This window comes from Cydia pomonella, chromosome 5, assembly GCF_033807575.1.
Source record: "Cydia pomonella isolate Wapato2018A chromosome 5, ilCydPomo1, whole genome shotgun sequence".
NCBI lineage: Eukaryota > Metazoa > Arthropoda > Insecta > Lepidoptera > Tortricidae > Cydia > Cydia pomonella.
The window spans coordinates 15126818-15147491 of NC_084707.1; the positions used below are offsets into that span (position 1 = coordinate 15126818).

At 38.3% G+C, this 20674-nt stretch overlaps 2 protein-coding genes across 3 annotated transcripts; both read right to left on the reverse strand.

Annotated features, from left to right (window-relative positions):
- Nucleotides 1-555: 555 nt before the first annotated feature.
- On the reverse strand, nt 556-11903 carry LOC133517805 (cysteine desulfurase, mitochondrial). Of its 2 annotated transcripts, XR_009799407.1 has the most exons (9): nt 11699-11903; nt 11550-11629; nt 11158-11412; nt 8721-8886; nt 7612-7896; nt 7148-7321; nt 5267-5399; nt 728-3606; nt 556-674 (listed from the first exon to the last, which is right to left on the reverse strand). XR_009799407.1 is itself a non-coding variant. In XM_061851236.1 (8 exons), exons 1-8 carry the CDS (start codon nt 11814-11816, stop codon nt 3453-3455), a joined length of 1365 nt encoding a protein of 454 aa, XP_061707220.1. In that variant the 5' UTR covers nt 11817-11903; the 3' UTR covers nt 556-3452. The 2 variants fall into 2 exon arrangements, 1 of the variants encoding a protein (XP_061707220.1); XM_061851236.1 differs by having other exon boundaries at nt 556-3606.
- Nucleotides 11904-12861: 958 nt separating this feature from the next.
- LOC133517806 (negative elongation factor E) lies at nt 12862-20516 on the reverse strand. Its single transcript, XM_061851237.1, has 4 exons — nt 20118-20516; nt 19663-19816; nt 18812-18991; nt 12862-13086 (listed from the first exon to the last, which is right to left on the reverse strand). The coding sequence occupies exons 1-4, from the start codon at nt 20383-20385 to the stop codon at nt 12882-12884; spliced, it is 807 nt and encodes a 268-aa protein (XP_061707221.1). The 5' UTR covers nt 20386-20516; the 3' UTR covers nt 12862-12881.
- Nucleotides 20517-20674: the final 158 nt, after the last annotated feature.

The window sequence follows — 20674 nt, forward strand, 5'->3', positions numbered from 1 at the left end:
TAAAGCAAACGCACCACAGTAGGTAACTTAACCGTGACGTCATTGTTCTGTATTTCATAGATTCCATAGTGACTAATCGTTTTGACAGTTCGAAAAAAGAAAATGATTTGACTAACCTGTGAATTACCTTATTATGGACTTATAGTAAACCCCGTCGGTATATAGTACATTACGATACAAGTGCGAAAAATAGGAAATTCGCAACGAGTGGCGATAAATTAAAACACGATCGAAGGGAGTGCTTTAAATCAACACTAGTTGCGAATTACCTATTCGCACATGTATCGTACAACGTTTTACAGTACATATCGCCCCTCAAATTTTCGACATAGTTACGTAATGAGCTAATTATCGCACTAGTGCGGTAAAGTAGCGCCTGTGTACTGTAAAAGTAATTTTCAAACATACCGATTTTAGGTTCCCGTAGCCTACTATTGCCTACTACGCTATTGGATATAGATTTTCAAATATATCATAGCGAACCCTCCTTTATGTTATGAGTAGTCGAACACAGTATAGTTACGTTGTGTGGATAAATATATAAAAGAATTAAAATTTTCGTAAAGCATCATTTTATTAACATTTACATCGTTATAATATAGACTTAAATCAATGATTGATACAACAATTTCTTAAGAGGTCTGGCATTTGATAATAGAATTCTACGATGCAATCTTAATTACATCGGTCACGTTTTAGTAGGCATTAAGTCGTAGAGGAGTGCTACTTTATTTACTGATGTATTTTACGTATGATCATGGATATCAACAGGAGGATAAAGGTGCCAACTTCTGCACTTCACAGGAACAGGGCTCGGAACAGCTTATAGCCCAATATTTTCAATTATTTTATGCTCCTCACGTAGGGCTGATTCATGTCATGTATTTAGGTGACAACATACCGGTATTTTATATTTGAAGCAAAAACGGGTTCCGAGCCTAGAACAGGAAAGCGGCTCCCATACAATCGAAGTTACACTCTCATTTTAAACACATTTCCTTAACATAGACCTATGTCTGGGTGTGTGCGAACGACACACAACTGTGACTGTCGCACAAATATGTAAGAGTGATAGAGAGATGACTACTCTACGCTACGGAGCTTGAACGATTGGCACGTTGGCTAAGCCCAGGAAGTAGTTTTCGTTGGTTAAAATTGTTATCCAAAAAATAGAGCGAAAACTTTGGTATGTAAAACTTGTACTCGCTCTAATTTATATGTATTACAAATATTACAATTTCTAGCAATGAAAACAAAAAGATATATAGACATAGATATATATGTTACTCGAATGTTCATATCAAATGTCATGTTATTCAGAATGTTGTTTTAAAATGGTAACCAAACTCGATTGTAGGCGGCGGCTAGGTTCGTGTGACTGACAATTCATAACCTTATTGTAAAGACATAAGGTCCACAATGGCCAAGGCAGAAAAGAGTGTTGCGGTTTGCGGTTAGTACATTATTGTAATAATACCTATACTGTGTATTGTAATACACAGTATATATAGTCCTCCACATCGATTTCGATGACGGCGACCTCAGCAATCAACCTCACCCTTTCACATTCATAGTCGTAAAGTTGACCGGCAGTGCTGTACATATACATGTAGGAGGGCTTAGGTCTTTCTTTGCGTAGTTGGCGTTTTACGTCTAATGTCGCGAGGCTGTTATCCTCAAACGACTTGGTGGATTCGAAGATGGTAGACCGCCAAGATAACCGTTTCGCAGCGAGCTCCTCCCAACGCGCAGGATCGATCGCACACACGTTTAGATGACGCTTTAGGACGTCCTTATATCGAATACACAGTAGGTATCTGCGGGAAAGCTGTTTAAATAACAACAACATATTTATATGCTGTGTTCAATACAAAAAATACAACAGCAATTGATGAATGCATATTATTATATTGTCTGATAAATAGCGAGATCTTTGTGCCACAGAAGTGAATATAGTGATCTTAATATTACATTGCGTATAACCAGTATAACGTTGTCAGTGAGCAATAACGCCATAGTATAGGATATAGTCAATAACACCCATCTAAAAACCTACCAAAAATATAAACAACCAAGGTGCCCAACATTTTCTAGATTTTTCTAAAAAGAAAACAGATTACCTTTAAGATAACATTAATAACTAATAAGAGATTTATATAATTTTAACAACTATAATCAGCTTTTTACCTTAACACATTAACTGCCGGGAACCCACCTGGTGGGCGCTCGTGAACTTTGTTCAGATGCCGGACAACCCGCTGGGCGGGTTGTTTTGTACGCAGCTATAGACCACCGGTTTCTGGGGTAGTGCGCCGTTTTTTGTCTGGCAGTGAATGTGTTAAGCTAACAAATAAACGCAAAATAAGCACGCTACGAATATCCACGACATTTTATGTTCGCACACACTTTTAGTATTCAAGATTTTATATAATGTGGACACCCCGATGACTATTTGTTCATAGCAGCCTATCCAGATCTTGCAGAGCCTTAAATCCCTGTACGCAGGTCGATTCAGGAATAGCAGTACAAATGAATGGGAATAAATTGATGATATTCAGGGACAGATAGCTGCTTTTAAAACTCGGTACTCAATTTAGCCTCCTGAGACCCAGAAGCAGTTTTGTTTTTAAATTTGGAACCTTTAGTAAATTAATCAAATTTCAGAATACATTGTGGAATAATTACAAAAAAATGTACCTGGGGTCCCAGGAGGTAAGACCAACTAAAAACGAATCGACGTGCACATAGATTACTTATGGCATTGACAAAGAAATACTACTATACAAGCAGAGGCGTATTTACCCCAGAGCCATCCAGGTCATGGCCCGGGACGCCATTCCACCAGGGGCGTGGTAATAATGAAATTTTTTGAATGTTTTTATTTAAATCGTTTTTTCGTGACTTCTGGGGCGGCGAAACTTATTGACCCGGGCCACCAAATTTTTAAATACGCTTCTCTATACAAGGACGCATAAAGTAGTACAAAATATTGTAGCTGAAATTTCAACAGTTTTCTGTGTTTGTGTTCAGTGACAATGTACGGCATCATATGTAGGTCCTTGGCAGCCCAGTTACCGCATAATAATATTTAAAACTTTCGCGATTTGAACACATTATTTTTTTTTTATCAGGTATATTTAAGTTAACTTATTTTACATTTTGTTGAGACATTAGTTAGCCGCGACCAAGACCGGTATAACCTGCGTAGAAACATTGGAAATAAAGTTAAAAAAATAGACCCGATAAAATAATGTTTTAATGACCGCTCGTATGGCGAACGCGGATCCGCGTACGAGGAAACTATTTAAAAAAATAAAATCTGCACACGAGAGGATACGAGATCGTACAGCGCCAACTACTTCAATATTTCCCTCTACGCGTCTAGCAGTATTTATTGTCAATGCCCATAGTAATAATGGAAATGCATAACTAACAGGACATGACCGGTACATTTAGTGCTGCGACCACTGTATGGATTTGATGTCCACGCCTTCCTGCACCATCTCCCATAGAGGGCTCATTTCTCGGAGGCGCTCGACGTGCCTGATCGTCTTCTCTGCTGTATAATCCACTTCGTCGATTGTTGTGAATCTTCCTAATCCGAATCTGTAAAAGTTACACATTTATGTCAATTTTTATTATCAGTCCGACGTAATAAGATGCGTCCAGAGGGCCTGCTGCGAAAAACGAAAATAGTTTTTCGTTATTTGCCTCTCTATAGTTTTGCATATTCGAGCGATAGCGAAGCAGATAAAGAAATTTGGATATTCGTTTTTCGCAGTAGGACCTTAGATCTCGTGAATGAGTCGCTCGCTCACTACACGGGCGTTGGACATCGTACAATAAAATTTATAAAATTCATAAAACTGTGAATACTCGTAAATGTTACGCGAAACGTCACGTCAAATAACCTAAAAAGCGTCCTTACAGCAAGCGACAAAGTGGGACGTTTTGCCGGCCGAGGTCACAAATATTCCGCTTATATAATGATTTGGAACATCTATGTATATGCACCTTTACACAAATATTATATCTTAAGAGGGAAGAATAGCTTTGCGATCCTAACGAAATAACGGTACCTACTTTTTCTTTTAAATTCCATTTCGGGAGAAAACGTTTTCCACTATCTAAATCTTAACAAATCACTTTGATTTCGATCGCTTCAGCATAATATATTCTAGGATAATATGTTTCGATTATTTTTAGAACAAAAAGGAAAACCTATAAACCTAGTATTTCATTGTGACAATAACATACTAAAAAAATCATGGAGAATGGAAAATATTTAGAAGTGGAAAAACATTTTCTCTTTTTGTATATGGACGAGTATGTGTTATGCTTCCTTTTTAAGTCACTAGGTAAACAACATGTAATCAATTGTTTTGAATACATTTTTGATAATCTGAATATTTTTGTCTTATCATGTGTAGGAGGCTAAGTTTATGACATAAGAGACTAAAATGTTGATAAAGATAATTTTTTGTCACAAACATTATTTATTATGGTTAACATTTTAGTAATGCAGTAAATAACTGATAACGTATTTTCCTAATTTGTGATTGTGATATTTCTTTGCCTAAGGGCATGGAGAAATAAGTAAGCATAGATTGCTCACTCCGTACACTAGTTTTCTTACCAAAACGTTTATTATTTTCGTAGTCAACGTCAAAAGCAGTCAAATTTAGGGAACGTTTTAACGGTAACAGACGGTTTGGTGCAACTCTTTGTATATACTTCAGGACTCTAGCCAACATTATCTTATTAATGTTTAAATATAAGGGGTTGTTAAATTAGACTCAATAGTTAAATTATAACATAAGACTGCATATAGAAGCGCTGGTGGCCTAGCGGTAAGAGCGTGCGACTTGCAATCCGGAGGTCGCGGGTTCAAACCCCGGCTCGTACCAATGAGTTTTTCGGAACTTATGTACGAAATATCATTTGATATTTACCAGCCGCTTTTCGGTGAAGGAAAACATCGTGAGGAAACCGGACTAATCCCAACAAGGCCTAGTTTACCCTCTGGGTTGGAAGGGCAGATGGCAGTCGCTTTCGTAAAAATTAGTGCCTACGCCAAATCTTGGGATTAGTTGTCAAGCGGACCCCAGGCTCCCAAGAGCCGTGGCAAAATGCCGGGACAACGCGAGGAAGAAGAGAAAGAGAGTTAAATTATAACATAAGGTATGTATGATATTAATTAGCACTATTGCAAAATAATACTTTTAGGCCTACTTAGCCAGGTACAATTGTATGGAGCAGTAATTACCTGATTGAACTGTGTGCCAAATCTTCATCTGTTCCAATAGCTCTCAATACATAGGAAGGTTCTAGAGAGGCTGAGGTGCATGCCGAGCCGCTTGACAGCGCCACATCTTTTAGAGCCATCAACAATGATTCGCCTGGAATTAAATGTAAACATATTAATTGTTAGGTTAACTCGGTAACTCTTCTAGATAGAAGAAAAATTAGTTTAGATTGAGTTTTCATAGGTAAGAACCTATGTAAGTTCCCCAAACGCACTAGACAAGATTGGGGTCTATAATTCATTGCATGTCCAAAAGTGGAGACAAGTGCAATGTTTATATACGAGGGGTGATCCAAAACGAGTGATAATTATACACTTTTAGTTGGTAACAACAGTAAAAAGAGATTATTGTTTAAAGCGGTTCTTGGCTAGTAATAAATTTACTAGCCAAGAACCGCTAGTCATGTAAACGAGATGGCGCTGTACAGCTCCATACATTTTGCGGTACCTGTAATTGTCAAAACTTGACGTTTGACAATTCAGTGACCGCTAGACCTATGGCGCAGTACAGCGCCATCTGTTTTGGATGTCAAACTAAGGGGCACGTTTTTAGGGTTCCGTACCCAAATGGTCAAACGGGACCCTATTACTGAGACTCCGCTGTCCGTCCATCCGTCCGTCCGTCTGTCACCAGCCTCCTCCTCCTCCTCCAGTATCTCATGAACCGTGATAGTTAGCCAGTTGAAATTTCTACAGATTATGTAAACAAATACTAAAAACAGAATAAAATAAATATTTCTTTCCAATCTCGAGGTTCTCATCCAATCACCGAAGTTAAGCCACCTTGGGCGGGGTACGGAACCCTTGCGAAGAGGCAACCAGGGCGCGAAGAGGCAACCAGGGCCGGCCTGTTTGAGGTGCGGGCTGGCCCGAGGAGGACGCTCCAAGTGGGCTTGGTGAGCCCGCTTGTGACGCGCTGGAGGTGGACCGTCGAGGAAGAGGAGTGTCGGTATTGCGGTGAGCCGTTCTCCCTATCCTCGACGGCCGAGGTGGGATCGCAGGGGAAGAGGCGTGATGGTATCACGATGCGCCACTCTCCCTATCCCCTGCGACCTTGGCGGGGCCGTTCCGCAGTAGCGGCGTTGGTGGGGCTGCAGAGGAAGAGGAGTGTCGGTATTACGGTGTGCCGTTCTCCCTGTCCTCTGCAGCCGAGTTGTGGTTTGCGGCAGAACCATGGACCTCATCTGCCGCCGGGCGCTGGGAGTTTTCTGGCGCCCGTGGCCTCCTTGTGGCGGGCTCGGGGGGGTCCGCTACACTGCAGGACGGAGGCCGAGGAGGAAGGCGCGTCGAACCATCTGGCGCGCCTCGCGTGAAGGGCCTTCGGGCATTTGCGAGGGAGCCGCTCGCGGGCGGCTGCCGCCGGTGGGGTCGCGGATGAGTGCGCAAGCGTTCCCGTAACCCCACCAATAAGGCGGCGAGGTGACATATGGGGGGTTTTTAGTGGGTATACCGTCGGCCTCATTAGCCTGGACGGGAGTCCCACATAACCACTCGGGTCGCCCTCCGCACCCGGGTGGTATGCGGAATGCATTTTCCCCCCTAGAAAAAAAAAAAAAAAAAAGGGTACGGAACCCTTACTGTGCGAGTCCGACGCGCACTTGGCCGGTTTTTTTCTTAACTTTACCTCTCTATAACAATCAATTCTCTTTGCTAAGTACTTCTGTTAGAAAAACATGTTTACTGAAGATATACACATTGAATTGGCAGGTACATTGGGGGACTCTGCTTCTCCGAATTCTACAGTCACAGGCTGGTACAAGGAGTTTAACCTGGGTAGATCATCAACTAAAGACGCACGCTGCAAAGACCACCCATCTATTATCCTTACTAAAGATAACGTACCTTCAACATAAGCAAATGACAAGTTGATACATCCATGATATGATTGTTCAGGGTCCCCATTTCTGATGACATGTGAGAGTTTTGAGTAAATCTTATCCAGGAATCTTTGCGAGAGTGTTTCCATCCAGGCATGGTCATATGGCATCTCACGCTCGGCCAGTTCACAAGCGGCGCCTAGAATTTTTTTTTTTTTTGGTAATGGACATACTCTATGGAATATTATCAATTAATTATATTGGGATATGGTTCAACCAGAACATTTTCTCCTAACTAGATATAACACAACGGTGGCAAAAAAAAAGAAATGCTCAGTAATGTAACAAATGTAACATAACAGCAACTCAACTTCTTGTGAATGATAGGATACAGCAACTGTTACAATGAGAGGTATACTGCTTCATTCCAACTTTAACTATAAGCTTTGATAAATTGCGAAGCTTTTATACACACAATCATATTTTTACCTAGTCCAACAACAAGAGGTGTAGGTACTGTGCCACTTCTCATTCCTCTTTCTTGCCCTCCTCCACTCTGTATGGGCTCTACTCGTACTCGCGGCCTCCGCCGAATATACAGGGCCCCAACACCTTTGGGTCCATAAATTTTGTGACCAGAAATTGACATTAAATCAATGTTCATCTTGTTAACATCCAGTGGGATCTTGCCCACAGCCTGGGCTGCATCTGTATGGAAAAATATCTTTTTGCTTTTGCAGAGTGCTCCGATTTCCGCTATAGGCTGCTTTACACCTGAAAACAAATACAATACAGTGTATGCTCCATATAATTTCACTTGATATAACGAGTCACTCCCTATAATGTCAACTTTTGTTGGCTATAGTTGGTTGATATGATCATGTTCAGTTGTGTTACTTCAACTTAACCTTCAACATTTATTCAGCAAATAGGCCACAAGGGCACTTTTACACATCAACATGGAATTTACATACTAGCAAAGACAAGCACATCAACAATTAAGTATAAAATACAATTCATTGAAAATATTAATGCAAACTACTTAAAGTATTATTGTTTAAAGAAAAAGGAAGTGAATTATTATTATTACTTAGAGATGTATAAAGTCTCTAAATGTTGAATTACAAAAAATAACTAAAATAATAATAATAATAAAAAAACAAGCAGATACAACAAAAAAATCTAAAATTATTTAGAGGTGTATAAATATCTCTAAATGTCAGAACTAAATGACTTTTATCAAATTATCCTTAGAGATGTATAGTGTCTCTAAGAGCCAAAATTCCGTATAATTAAAACATTAATTAGGATAAAAGAAAAATACGAGAACCGAATGACGTGTCTCACTATAATTATACTCAAAAGTAAAGTTAGCTTAAACAGTCCAGTCTCCACAAACAGCACCCGTTCACGAGTATGACGCGTATCTCAGCCATCGCTTCCCTCAACCTTCATTCGGGAAAGTGGCGACCCGATCAATAACGCCACAGTAAGCAAAGACTTTTTATCCCCTTTACATCATGCACTTCACACATGCAAATGGGATATGATTTGTATTATGTAATATTAGTACAGCAACGAAAAATATAAACAGCTACCTATTTCATTGTTGACAGTCATTATTGAAACAAGACTAGTTTCAGGTGTAAGTGCAGCTTCCAATTCTTTCAGATTAATAATGCCATTGGCTGCCACTGGCAAATATGTAATCTTGAAACCCTCTCCTTCTAGAGCTCTGCATGAGTCCAGCACACATTTATGTTCCTAGAAATCAAGATTAGATCATAATATAAGTCTGTATAAAAAATTTAAATTAAATATCCGTTTATTTCAGGCCGGGGCCCATTAAGAAAAATGTTAGTTACAATTCCTTAGATTATGTTAGCACCTACTCGTATACAAAAAGTAATTACAATGAAATTATTAATAATTAAAAATTAGAATAGATAATACATAACAATAATAATAATATTCCACAATAACCAAATAACTAATTCAAAATATAATACATAATTTTTACACACGGCCGAGCATTATTTGTATAGCGGGCTCATTATAGCTACAGATTAGGGATTGCAATCCGGTCCGGCGGATCCGGTAATCCGGCCCCGGGTCCTTTTCAGGAGCTACCGGATCCGATAAAAATCACCGGATCCGGACCGGATCCGTTTAAATAAAAAATAACGCCTAAATACAGCAAGCACTGTGCGTTTTAGATGAGGAAAAGGCGACGGATGAGAGGTATGAAGTTGAACAGAGCATAAAACGAATGAAAAAGTTTAAATTTAGTTAAATAAAAATATATTTATTATGACGATGACTGGGAACAGAAGTTGCCTTTCAAGTTGGTGGCAGGATATGATGATTACATAAATACTGTAATAGAAGGAAAAATTAAAGGATGGAGATGCCATGGAAGACATTTGTAATTTATGCTAAAGAAAAGGTTAATGTTGTGTCATAATGTTGTGATAGGAGATTAAAAGTAAACAAATGAGCAGGACTAAGTCGGCGGTACTCAACCGACTAGAGTTGGGCTAATCAAAATGTGTTATATGTGTAAATGAATATATGATAACATTGATAATCTTTAGTTTACTCCGATTTTATATATATATATATACACAGGGTGACTTTAGCCATTGGACAAAAGCTGAAATCCCATGTAGGGTTACTTCTCAGGAATGCTCTGACGTTAATATTTTTTTAATTAGAACAAAAGATAAAAAAATAAATTTTTCCAATAAAAGTTATTTGCAATAATCAACAACACTGTGTTAATATTTGGCAGTGTTTTTGACAATTTTTTCGAAATATTTGATTATGATGACATTTTTCAAAAGTCAGAAGCTTATTAGTATCATAAATAAAAAAGATAATCAAAAAGGTTGAAGAAGGTTCCATACTATTCTTTGAGGATATTACCTTAGGAGCTACTAAAACATACAGGCTGCTCCAAAGTAAAAATTGGTAATTTGTTAATTTCTTCGAAACCGAAAAGTTCTAAATACCCAAATGCATATGTACATTTCAGCTTTGTCCAATGGCTAGGGACACACTGTATATACATATAGTATATTTATTTATTTATATGATAAAATATTGATTATTTTCTATTCATACATGCTACTCTACGTCTAGCCAATTCATCTGTCGTGTTCGATTCCCTATAATTTTTTAAGTCATACAGTCTACTACTTTCTCAGGCAAAAAAATGAGGGCAAATTTTATATCATTTTGGTTAATAGCAAAATATCTTATTTTCTTCTTAGAATGGATGTCAATCAAAGAACAGTCACGAAAACTTGTCCTATCAAGGAGTTCCAATTCCCACCCCACATGCCAGTACGCTTTGGAAACTAATCAAATTTAAAATTTGAGCACTTGTGAATGGTTAAATATAATAAATGACCGATTTCATATTTTGTTTTTAAAGTGATATTGACAGTGTCATACTTTTTACTACTAAGTTCTATTTTATTGTTAAGAAGTTATTTATTAACTTCAAATTATAAATTTAGGAATACGTATTACGCAAAAAATTAGATAAATATGTCATTTAATTAACTTTAATATCCCTATACCAAACCGGATCCGGCTGGACCGGCTGGGGTTATGGCCAAAATTCGGCCAGATTGAAAATCAATCCGGTTTGCAATCCCTACTACAGATGCATATGTATAAATTGCAACCAATTGAAACATTTGTATTTTGTGTTTGCTTAAATTTAAGAATAAATTAGACAAGCACAATGCAAATTCTACTCAACACTGAAAACTTAAGATGATTCTGGACAAAGGCATTATCAGTTATTGCAAGTGCCTGTCTGCTTTTAAAAAAAAATTGGAAATCTTGTTTAAAAGCCATAACTTAATCACTTTTGGTGTTATTCATAAAAGCAATATAAGCCTGAACTAGCTATGAATTGGTAGTCTTTATATATCACTTTCACTCATGTATTTGCAAGAAAGGGATAAAACATAATTTGTCTAGTAAAAAATTATGAATAAGGAGGTTTAAAAAAAGGTTACTCACAATTTGAGTAGTAACAATATGCTTTTTCCTGGGCGCATAAAACCTTGCAACTCCTTTGACAGATATATTATTAGACTCTGTTGCCCCTGAGGTAAATATTATTTCCTTAGGATCAGCTCTAATAAGATTTGCTATCTGTTCTCTAGCTTTTTCCACAGCTGCTTCACTCTCCCAACCATATGCATGAGTCCTAGAATGTGGGTTGCCATGCTGTCCTACAAAGTAAGGCATCATCGCATCAAGTACGCGAGGGTCCTGAAATAACATACATAATAAGTATTTGACCCACATTATATAGTAAGCGGACAAAAAATGTTGTGAAAAACATGGTTGTGATGGTAACAAAAGTTGATACAGTAGTTAAAACAAACTTCTTGGTTATTAGCACTTACGACAGGTGTTGTTGCTTGAGCGTCGAAGTAAAGGGGCCGGCCAACCTCTTCATGTTTCAAGGAAAATTTATCGTTAATATCTGCAAACAAATTTCGTTTAGTCCACTGTGTATTGCATCATAGAAAAATAGGGAGAAAATGTTATGTACCTGTACTGAGAAACTTTAGATTTCCCTGTGTACACAGTAAAATTCCAGTGTCTTGTGGTGCAGATATTTTTGCAGTTTTTGAGAGTAATGTTATAACGCTTTTTGATAAGCGAAACATTTTTCTATTTTTTTATGTATTTTTTAGTTCGCCGCAAGTCGCAAGCGCGACAAAACTTCAAATGCGCTCTACGAAATGTCAATGTCATATTGACATTGTTGACAAGAATGACAAAATCCTCAAAGGTCGGCTTCACACGTTGCATGTGATGTTATCACTGTGACCCATTAACGTACTACGCGTTCGGGGGTTTATTTATTTATTTAGAGCGCTGAAATATCACCATAAACCTGAAATTGGTTATTTAATTGGAGATAGAAGCTAATTTCTTTACTGCCAGGCCAACTAATAACCCGACAAATCGACCGATTTGATCAACCCGTCTGGCTGGCCTTTAATTTCCGAGACAAATGTGCGCGCGCGAGATACGCGTGCACAGAACGACAGAACATACGCAATGCGCCGAATTAAAAGCACGTTTTAACATTCCTGACATTGTATTTTGTTATTATATATACAGTTTCTATTTGCGAGTTCCTGTAATTGGCTCTGTACTACTATCTAAAAAGTTTAATGTATTTTTTATAGCTGTTGGAATTCCTTGTATAAATAAATAAATAAAAATAAATAAATAAACAACATACCAAAAACAACCTACGTAATTAGGTCAGGTTTATTAGTTTGCCTACTATACTAAAATGTACGGACTAAAACTTTTAGTAGGAGCAGCAGAGAAAGCGCTATGATTGTTTGTCCTTGTCAGTTTCATTTTTTTTATTCCCCACCGTAAATTTTAGTATGGCTTATGGTGGGCAACAAATAATCCGACCAAATTACGTAGGTTACGTAGGTATGTTGTCAGCAAAGAGCATATAATCACTACGTTCTAGTTGTCAGGAATGTTAAAACGTGTTTTTAATTTGGCGCATTACGTATGTTCTGCACACACTGCACAGCACAGACTAATAAGAGATACTGTGCACATGGCCATTGGCGTTTCCATTCAAAAATGGATCGTAATTAAATATCTCCTGCTCATAGGGTATTGATTTCAGTCAGTGTATGTATGTATGTGAAATAGGTTTACCTAAAATAAATGTAACAATGAAATTATGAAATAGTTTATTAATCAAAGATATCGTCATAGACGAGGAGATTTCGTTTAGCGTCTTTAGGCGGCGGGGGATTTCGCGGCGACGCTGCTGGGGCCCACGAGCCCGAGGTCTGTGGGGGCCGTCGCGTGGTGGTCACTCGCCAGCCCTCCTCGTTGCCGTCGAGAGCCGTGAGGGCGAGCGCGGCTACATCCGCTGTGTCAAATGTCAGGAACACCCTGTAAAGAACATTTGTTTAATTTCCGATGTCAATGCATAACAATGTCAACTGCATTCAAATGTTCTTGTTGCTAGGCCTGTATGAAAGTATATTTTGAATTGACTTTATATATCTAATCTTTACATCATAATGTCGATATTTGAGTTCTAGAGTAACATAAGAGTACGAGTAATACTTATGGATCAAGCAAACAAAGCGCAAGCAAAGCATGTTGGTTTGATCTTGGGCAAAAATGCTTTTGTATGTCAGGCTTTTCTCATTTAACTCATGTACAGGTTGCATTTGTTAACCAATCCTCGTGAAATTTCACTTCAGTGTTTACAAAAACAAATACATTTATTTTCCAAATTGACATGACATGAATCATTAGTAATTATATTAAAATTAACTATAAAGTATGTACAACCGCTTCTTAGAGCAAACAATAGCCCTCACACTAGGTCGAGCCTGTGTCGTGAGGACTGTGGGGAATTTAACATAGGATTTACCAACAAGATGCGTAGGATACAGATCTGATAATTAGAGGCAAATTTTTAAATTATATTATCAAACATTATCAAAGATTATTAAACACGACGTACTTACATAACTTAAAGGTACCTGGGCGACCGAGCTTTGCTCGGTTATAACTATTTATTGTAATATGGTGGTGTATAGGTGATAATCTTAACTACATTTTTTTACTAAATTAAACTTGTCTAAAACAATAAAAAAAATATTTTTTAATATAAACTTGAACATATAAAAAAAAAACAAAAGTTAGTCACCGGGCGAGATTCGAACCCGTAACACTGCCGTGTTACCCGTGGCCGGTAACACGAAATTAGCGACCATATTCTGCGACGGAAGAAAAACGCATGAAAACTCGAAAACACGCGTTTTCTCAAACATAAGACTAATCTAGATAGATTGTATACCCCCAAAAACCCCCATATACCAAATTTCAGCGAAATCGTTAGAGCCGTGTCCGAGATCACAGAAATATATATATATATATATATATATATATATACAAGAATTGCTCGTTTAAAGGTATAAGATTTATCTGTACAAATATGCTTCGGGTTTGTGTGCGTGCGTGCGTGCGTGCGTGCGTGCGTGCGTGGGTGTGTGTGTGACTGTGTGTGAGTGTGTGAGAGAGAGAGCGAGAGAGACCCTGTGTATGCGGTGCGTTATTGCAAGGGTTTTAGGTTGTCTTCGATGGCCTTATAGGAAAGAGAGATTAACCATTTCTTAAGGGTATATATACAGCAGTTCTTACAGAGACAAGGTTTGTATGTTGAAGGTTTTTAGTATTTGGTTGTAAATGAATGGATGTAGAAACTGTGGGAAGCGTCGCGAGTAAGATGTTTTTGACAAAGTTTGTGGGACCCGAAAAACCCTTTTGCGTTGTAAAGCAGCGTATGTGGGAGAGTTAAGAGTGAGTTTATGCATCATTATGGCGACCCTGAAGACAAGTAATTGACGAATCGAAAGTAATTGGGTTTCGGCGAAAAATTGGTCTGTAGGATGTTGGTAGGGCTTCCTGTACATAACCTTGAGAACAGCTCTTTGTGCCCTTTCTAACCCGAGCATCGTGGTGGTACCAGCTCCGCCCCACACTGATATACAATACCCCAGTATAGACTGACATAAGGCAATGTAGACTTGATGCAGGACTCTGTTATCAGCGGAATTACGGAGTAGGCGCTTTTTTAGGGTTCCGTAGCCAAATGGCAAAAAACGGAACCCTTATAGATTCGTCATGTCCGTCTGTCTGTCCGATTCTGTCACAGCCACTTTTTTCCGAAACTATAAAAGCTATACTGTTCAAACTTGGTAAGTAGATGTATTCTATGAACCGCATTATGATGTTTACACAAAAATAGAAAAAAAAACAATAAATTTTGGGGGTTCCCCATACTTAGAACTGAAACTCAAAAAAAAAAAAAAAATAATAATAAAATTCTTTATTGCACACTACATAAAAAACAGATACAGAATCTTAAAAAAATGAAAAATCTTTTTTCATCAACAAACCCATACGTGTGGGGTATCTATGGATAGGTCTTTAAAAATGATATTGAGGTTTCTAATATTATTTTTTTCTAAACTGAATAGTTTGCGCGAGAGACACTTCCATAGTGGTAAAAAGTTGTGTCCCCCCCCCCCCCCCCCGTAACTTCTAAAATAACAGAATGAAAAATCTAAAAAAAATATATGATATACATTGCCATGCAAACTTCCACCGAAAATTGGTTCGAACGAGATCTAGTAAGTACTTTTTTTTTAATACGTCTTAAAATTAAAAAAAAAAATTCATCAAACTCATACGTGTGGGGTATCTATGGATAAGGTCTTCAAAAATGATATTTAGGTTTCTAATATCATTTTTACTGAACTGAATAGTTTGCGCGAGAGACACTTCCAAAGTGAAAAAATGTGTGTCCCTCCCCCGTAACTTCTAAAATAACAGAATGAAAAATCTAAAAAAAATATATGATATACATTCCCATGCAAACTTCCACCGAAAATTGGTTTGAACGAGATCTAGTGAGTAGTTTATTTTTAATACGAAAAATTTTTTTCATCAAACCCATACGTGTGGGGTTTGGGGTATCTATGGATAGGTCTTCAAAAATGATATTTAGGTTCCTAATATCATTTTTTTCTAAACTGAATAGTTTGCGCGAGAGACACTTCCAAAGTGGTAAAATGTGTGTCAAAGTGGTAAAATGTTGAACAAGATCTAGTAAGTAGATTTTTTTTTAATACGTCTCAAATGGTACGGAACCCTTCATGCGCGAGTCCGACTCGCACTTGGCCGCTTTCTTATTCGATGTGAAAGTGAGCCTATGTGTTACTTAAATGAGAAGTGCTGATCAACGTCAACACCAGCACACTTGATATGAAGCGCAGTGACCTGCCTTTGCTCAGAAGCTTTGGTTTTATGAAAACAAATATATTTGGTTTTGTTTAGGTTCAGTGAGAGAAGGTTGTTGTCTAACCAGCGTTTCACATCAGACATACCCACTTCACCTTTTTGCAGAGTATCGATCCAGGATTTTCCGTAGAAGATAGCCACTGTGTCATCCGCATAGCATATAAGGTCGCATTGAGCAGGCGTGATAGAGAAGATATCATTTATATAAAGGATAAATAGTGTTGGGCCTAGAACACTCCCTTTTGGTACACCGAAAACAGCTGGCGTTTCTTCGCTCAAGTACTCATCTACCCGCAATCTCTGATACCTGCCAGTAAGGTAACTCTGAAACCACTGAAGCGGAAGTCCCCTAATTCTATAATGCTCTAGCTTTCGCAGTAGTATGGGCACTGACACGGTGTCAAATGCTTTTGCTAGGTCAAGAAACACTCCCACACACTTCAGACCGCAGTCTAATGCAGAAGTGACTTTCCTGGTCAAGCTTCCGACTGCATCCTCCGTTGACTTGCCACGTCTGAAACCGTATTGGGAGTTGGCTAGCAGGGAGAAGCGATCCAAGTAGTCAACTAGGCAACTATTAACAATTTTCTCAAGAAATTTCGAAAATATTGGCAAAAGAGATATTGGACTATAGTTTTCATGTGCCTTTCTTTGGCCGCTCTTTTGGATAGGGATAACCACTGCTTTCTTTCACATGGAAGGAACTATTCCCGTTGTGAGGCTTAGGTTGAATGTATAATAAGTTAAAGGACAAATTATAGCAGCTTTAATAGTTTTAAGGAGTGAAGGTTTTAGGTTGTCAGGACCAGGGGTACTGTCATTTCGCAGCGCACTAATAAGTTTGGCCATTTCGCGTTCGTCAGTGGGCCGCAAAAAGAAAGTGTGTGGCGATGATGATGCTTTGCCGAGAGTCGATGGGAGAGTAAGCTCTGTCTTATTCATTTCTGAGAGTAGGTTACCGGCTAGACGTGTCCCCGTGTTGGCAAAGTAGTTATTGCAATGATTTATTGATTCTAAGCTAACGCGTTGGCTTTATTTTTGTTAGTTCCGTAGCTTTTGACTTACTATTTGGGAAATCGGCAATGTTTTTAATTACTTTCCAAAGTCCTTTTGTATTGCTTACGTTTTTTTCCAATTCACTGTTCTTTCAAACGAGGGCAATATGATGAAGATTTTCGTTCTCGGACTCCTCAATGCCAACAATCTCTAGCTCGTCATTCAGGCTATTTTGTTCGAGAGCCCTGTAGGACTGCTGTAGCTGCTCCAAAACGTCAGTGAACTCTGTTACATTATTTTGCTGCGAACAGAACTTATTCTCGTACTCCTTGGTTGACTCTTTGAGTGGCACAGTCGCACTGGACAATTGTGTTTTAAGCCCCTGCACGTCTTTCCTCAGAAGCGTAATTTCTAAGTTTTGTTGTTTTAGCTGCAATACCTCTGTTCGTAGCTGCCTGGTTTCGTTTGCTAACTCGGGTATACCAGGTTCATTGTCTGGAGGGGATACAATTGTTTTGGAAGATTTTTGCCTGCTTCCGCGGGTCATGTTTCGTTGTCCGATGCATTGTGTTGTGGGTGGCAGCTGAGAATGTAGTGACGCCGCGAATGGGCGTGTGAGTGTTGTCTCCTTTAGGCAGCGAGGAGGTACACGAGGGACAGAGCCATTGGCTTTTTAGAGTTCCGTAGCCAAATGGCAAAAAACGGAACCCTTATGGATTCGTCATGCCCGTCTGTCTGTCCGTTTATGTCACAGCCACTTTTTCCGAAACTATAAGAACTATACTGTTCAAACTTGGTAAGTAAAAAAAAAATAACAATAAATTTTGGGGGTTCCCCTACTTAGAACTGAAACTCGTACAAATTTTTTCGTTAAAGCCATACGTGTGGGGTATAAAATGGTACGGAACCCTTCATGGGCGAGTCCGACTCTCACTTGGCCGCTTTTCTGGTCTTGGCTGAAGTTATTAAAAACGCTAAGCTCAATACTGAGGCAAACTAGGTCGTACGTCCTTCACATTCGATGCATTTCAAAAACTTGGAGCCAAGCAGGAGCTCGCCACAAGCACTACACTTATTCGCTGACATTTTAGTATGTGTCTAAAATAAAAGTCTAAAAATAAAATAAAAAATAAAAAGCCAAATTTTTTTTGTAGTCCAGGATTCGAACTTTGTCACTAAATGTAAAATGTCACAAAACATAAAAATAAAAAATGCAAAAAGTTGAACTGCTCTCTGGGATTCGAATCAGCGCCAACGAATTCTCATTCCACTGCAGCAACCACTAGGCTACACTGCACATGAGTTAGACTACGAAAATATCAATATGGTCCCTTAGAGCAATTGTAACCGTGTAGACAACTGCGGGAGCGAAGGTCAGTTTGTTTACGCAATTAGGTTCACTTTATTTGCGGTAGGAGTTAATTTCAAGAAGTCAATTCCTTGGTTTTACACTAAAATAGCACTTAAAATATCACTGTTTTTACAATTTCACACGCGTCTTTATTCACGGATTATACTAATGTCAGTTTTTGGTCCTAAGATGCACTTTTATGACAGTTTTTGAATAAACATTATGGAGCTACTTGACAATACGTGCATTCTGTATCAACGCACCCTACCCTCTCTATTTTATTGATTCTATATACCCTTAACCCTTTAACCCTTTTTATTTAATTGATTTAGTCTTTGGATATTTTTTTCAAATATGCAATTTAAATGGGTATGCAAAGACAGACTCGCAAGGCCTAGTCAGTCACTCTTCAGTTCAAAGTCACTAGTTATAAAAGACCAGTCAGAAACATACTTGTCTTCATCAGCTTCTTGAGTATAAGTGAACGGCTCATAGCTGACAAGGCGGCGCCGAATAACTTCCTCTGTAATCCGAGTGCCGGCCACTTGCAGTGTGCAACTCCTTGCAGCAGGAGCAGCAGTTGCACTTCCTGGGGTTTCACTTCCAGGTGGATTGCGTGGGCCTTTTTCCTCCCTTGAAATAAAAATTATAAATTAACAATTGGCTCAAATGTCAGCAAAATACTGCAAGTATTTATTACTTTTGATTGAATCTAAATGTACCTACAATAAATAGTTTCCCATCAATGGACAGGACCACCTTTCATGTCATTATCTACTGTGAAATTAAATGCTTATTGACCAAGTGCATTGTTGGATATTAATGAAATTAAGGTTGATTTAGACAAAGACTATTTTGAGACGCCTATATTACGGCGCCAGTGTCTACTGACAGCACATCTTCAGACCGTTAGATAATGACTATTTTCAGCCACCTAAATCTCACCGCCAGTGACAAGCAAACCGACACTAGTCATTTACATGTACCAGTCAGTGGGGGCAGCGAGAGACGCGGGCAGAGGTCACTAGCGCCAAAAAATAGGCATGTGTTCTATTCCGTGCCAGCACTGGCATGCTACGAAAAAATGGCACTGAAAGTGTTTATACGGCCTAATACCTAGTATATACTAAAGTTTCTTTAAAAAAAAACTTATGGAATTAATGGAATTGAATAATGAACAACATGAAAATTTCATACATTGGATGATCCCTACAACTATCATCAACAGACCAACTAAATAAATTGAACTAGTTTTTTGAACCTACTTGAATATTTGAAGCATTAGTTTTGAAACAGTAACATACTTATCCCTTGCTGTGACAAATGAATCATATAAATATTTGACTTTGGGAGTAGGCTTCTCTTCCGGAGGCGGGGGTTCTTGAGATGCACTGAAAGGCTGATATGAAGCTACCCCACCAACAGCCCCAGTAGATCCACTCAGCTTGCGTTCTCTTCCTATAAATTAGAACATGATTATAAAGTACTTATATTATGTGACAATTTTACACAGTCAACTTTTTCAACAATAAGCTCAAAAAGACTTGATATAATACATTATTATAGACTTACCAAGACTAAGTTTCAAAAGTTTAGTCTTTAAAGTGTAAAAAAAATTGGACACAATGTTGATATGTTTACAGAATGTTATGCTACTATGTACATTGTTAACATTTAGAAAAAAAATGTTTTTTTTAATTGAGTACACAAGGTATGTTCGACGACAGTGTAAGTACAATGATTATTGAATATTTCTTACCTGCTCGTGGCCTCTTGAAGCTAGCATTCTGTGGTTGCGGTGGCGGGCTCTTGATAGCCTGTATAGCCCCGCTTTTTATCAACTTTCGTGCTATTTCTCTAGCGTCGCGAGCTTCAGTCGGACGTTTTGGAAGAACTGGCTTCTCTGGCTCCTGTTTGGGCGCCTTGAGAGCTTGAAGTGCTTTTTTCTTTTTCTTTAATTTCTGGTATTTCGCTTGTAGCATGAGTTCTTCCTCAGTAAGGTTAGAAGGGAAATGTAAATACACCATGTTGTACTCAAGAAACTAATACAATTTACAAAGATAAATTGCTTTATATTTTCACTTAAACGCAAAGAGAATTTAGAGAATATTAAATATCCATATCCATAAACGTCTAAATCATAAATTCACAGCAATCAGTCGCACTGACAGTGACAGATCAGAGTAACAAAGGTGTGTTCGGAAATCTCTTTATATGCAATTTGTGGCCATTCGAGGTTTAAAATAACACTTACACAGTCTGGGCTATCAAAATCGCTGCCAACTTAGCTTGGTCTAACAAAGCAAAACTAACAAG

Coding starts and splice junctions, on each gene's coding strand:
- LOC133517805 (XM_061851236.1), bottom strand. CDS start 11,816: ATGTTTCGCTTATCAAAAAGCGTTATAACATTACTCTCAAAAACTGCA. Junction 11,413..11,549: donor CTCAAGCAACAACACCTGTC/GTAAGTGCTAAT, acceptor ATGTTATTTCAG/GACCCTCGCGTACTTGATGC. Junction 7,322..7,611: donor ACCTCTTGTTGTTGGACTAG/GTAAAAATATGA, acceptor AAAAAATTCTAG/GCGCCGCTTGTGAACTGGCC.
- LOC133517806 (XM_061851237.1), bottom strand. CDS start 20,385: ATGGTGTATTTACATTTCCCTTCTAACCTTACTGAGGAAGAACTCATG. Junction 19,817..20,117: donor CTTCAAGAGGCCACGAGCAG/GTAAGAAATATT, acceptor TCTAATTTATAG/GAAGAGAACGCAAGCTGAGT. Junction 13,087..18,811: donor CAAGAAGCTGATGAAGACAA/GTATGTTTCTGA, acceptor TGTTCTTTACAG/GGTGTTCCTGACATTTGACA.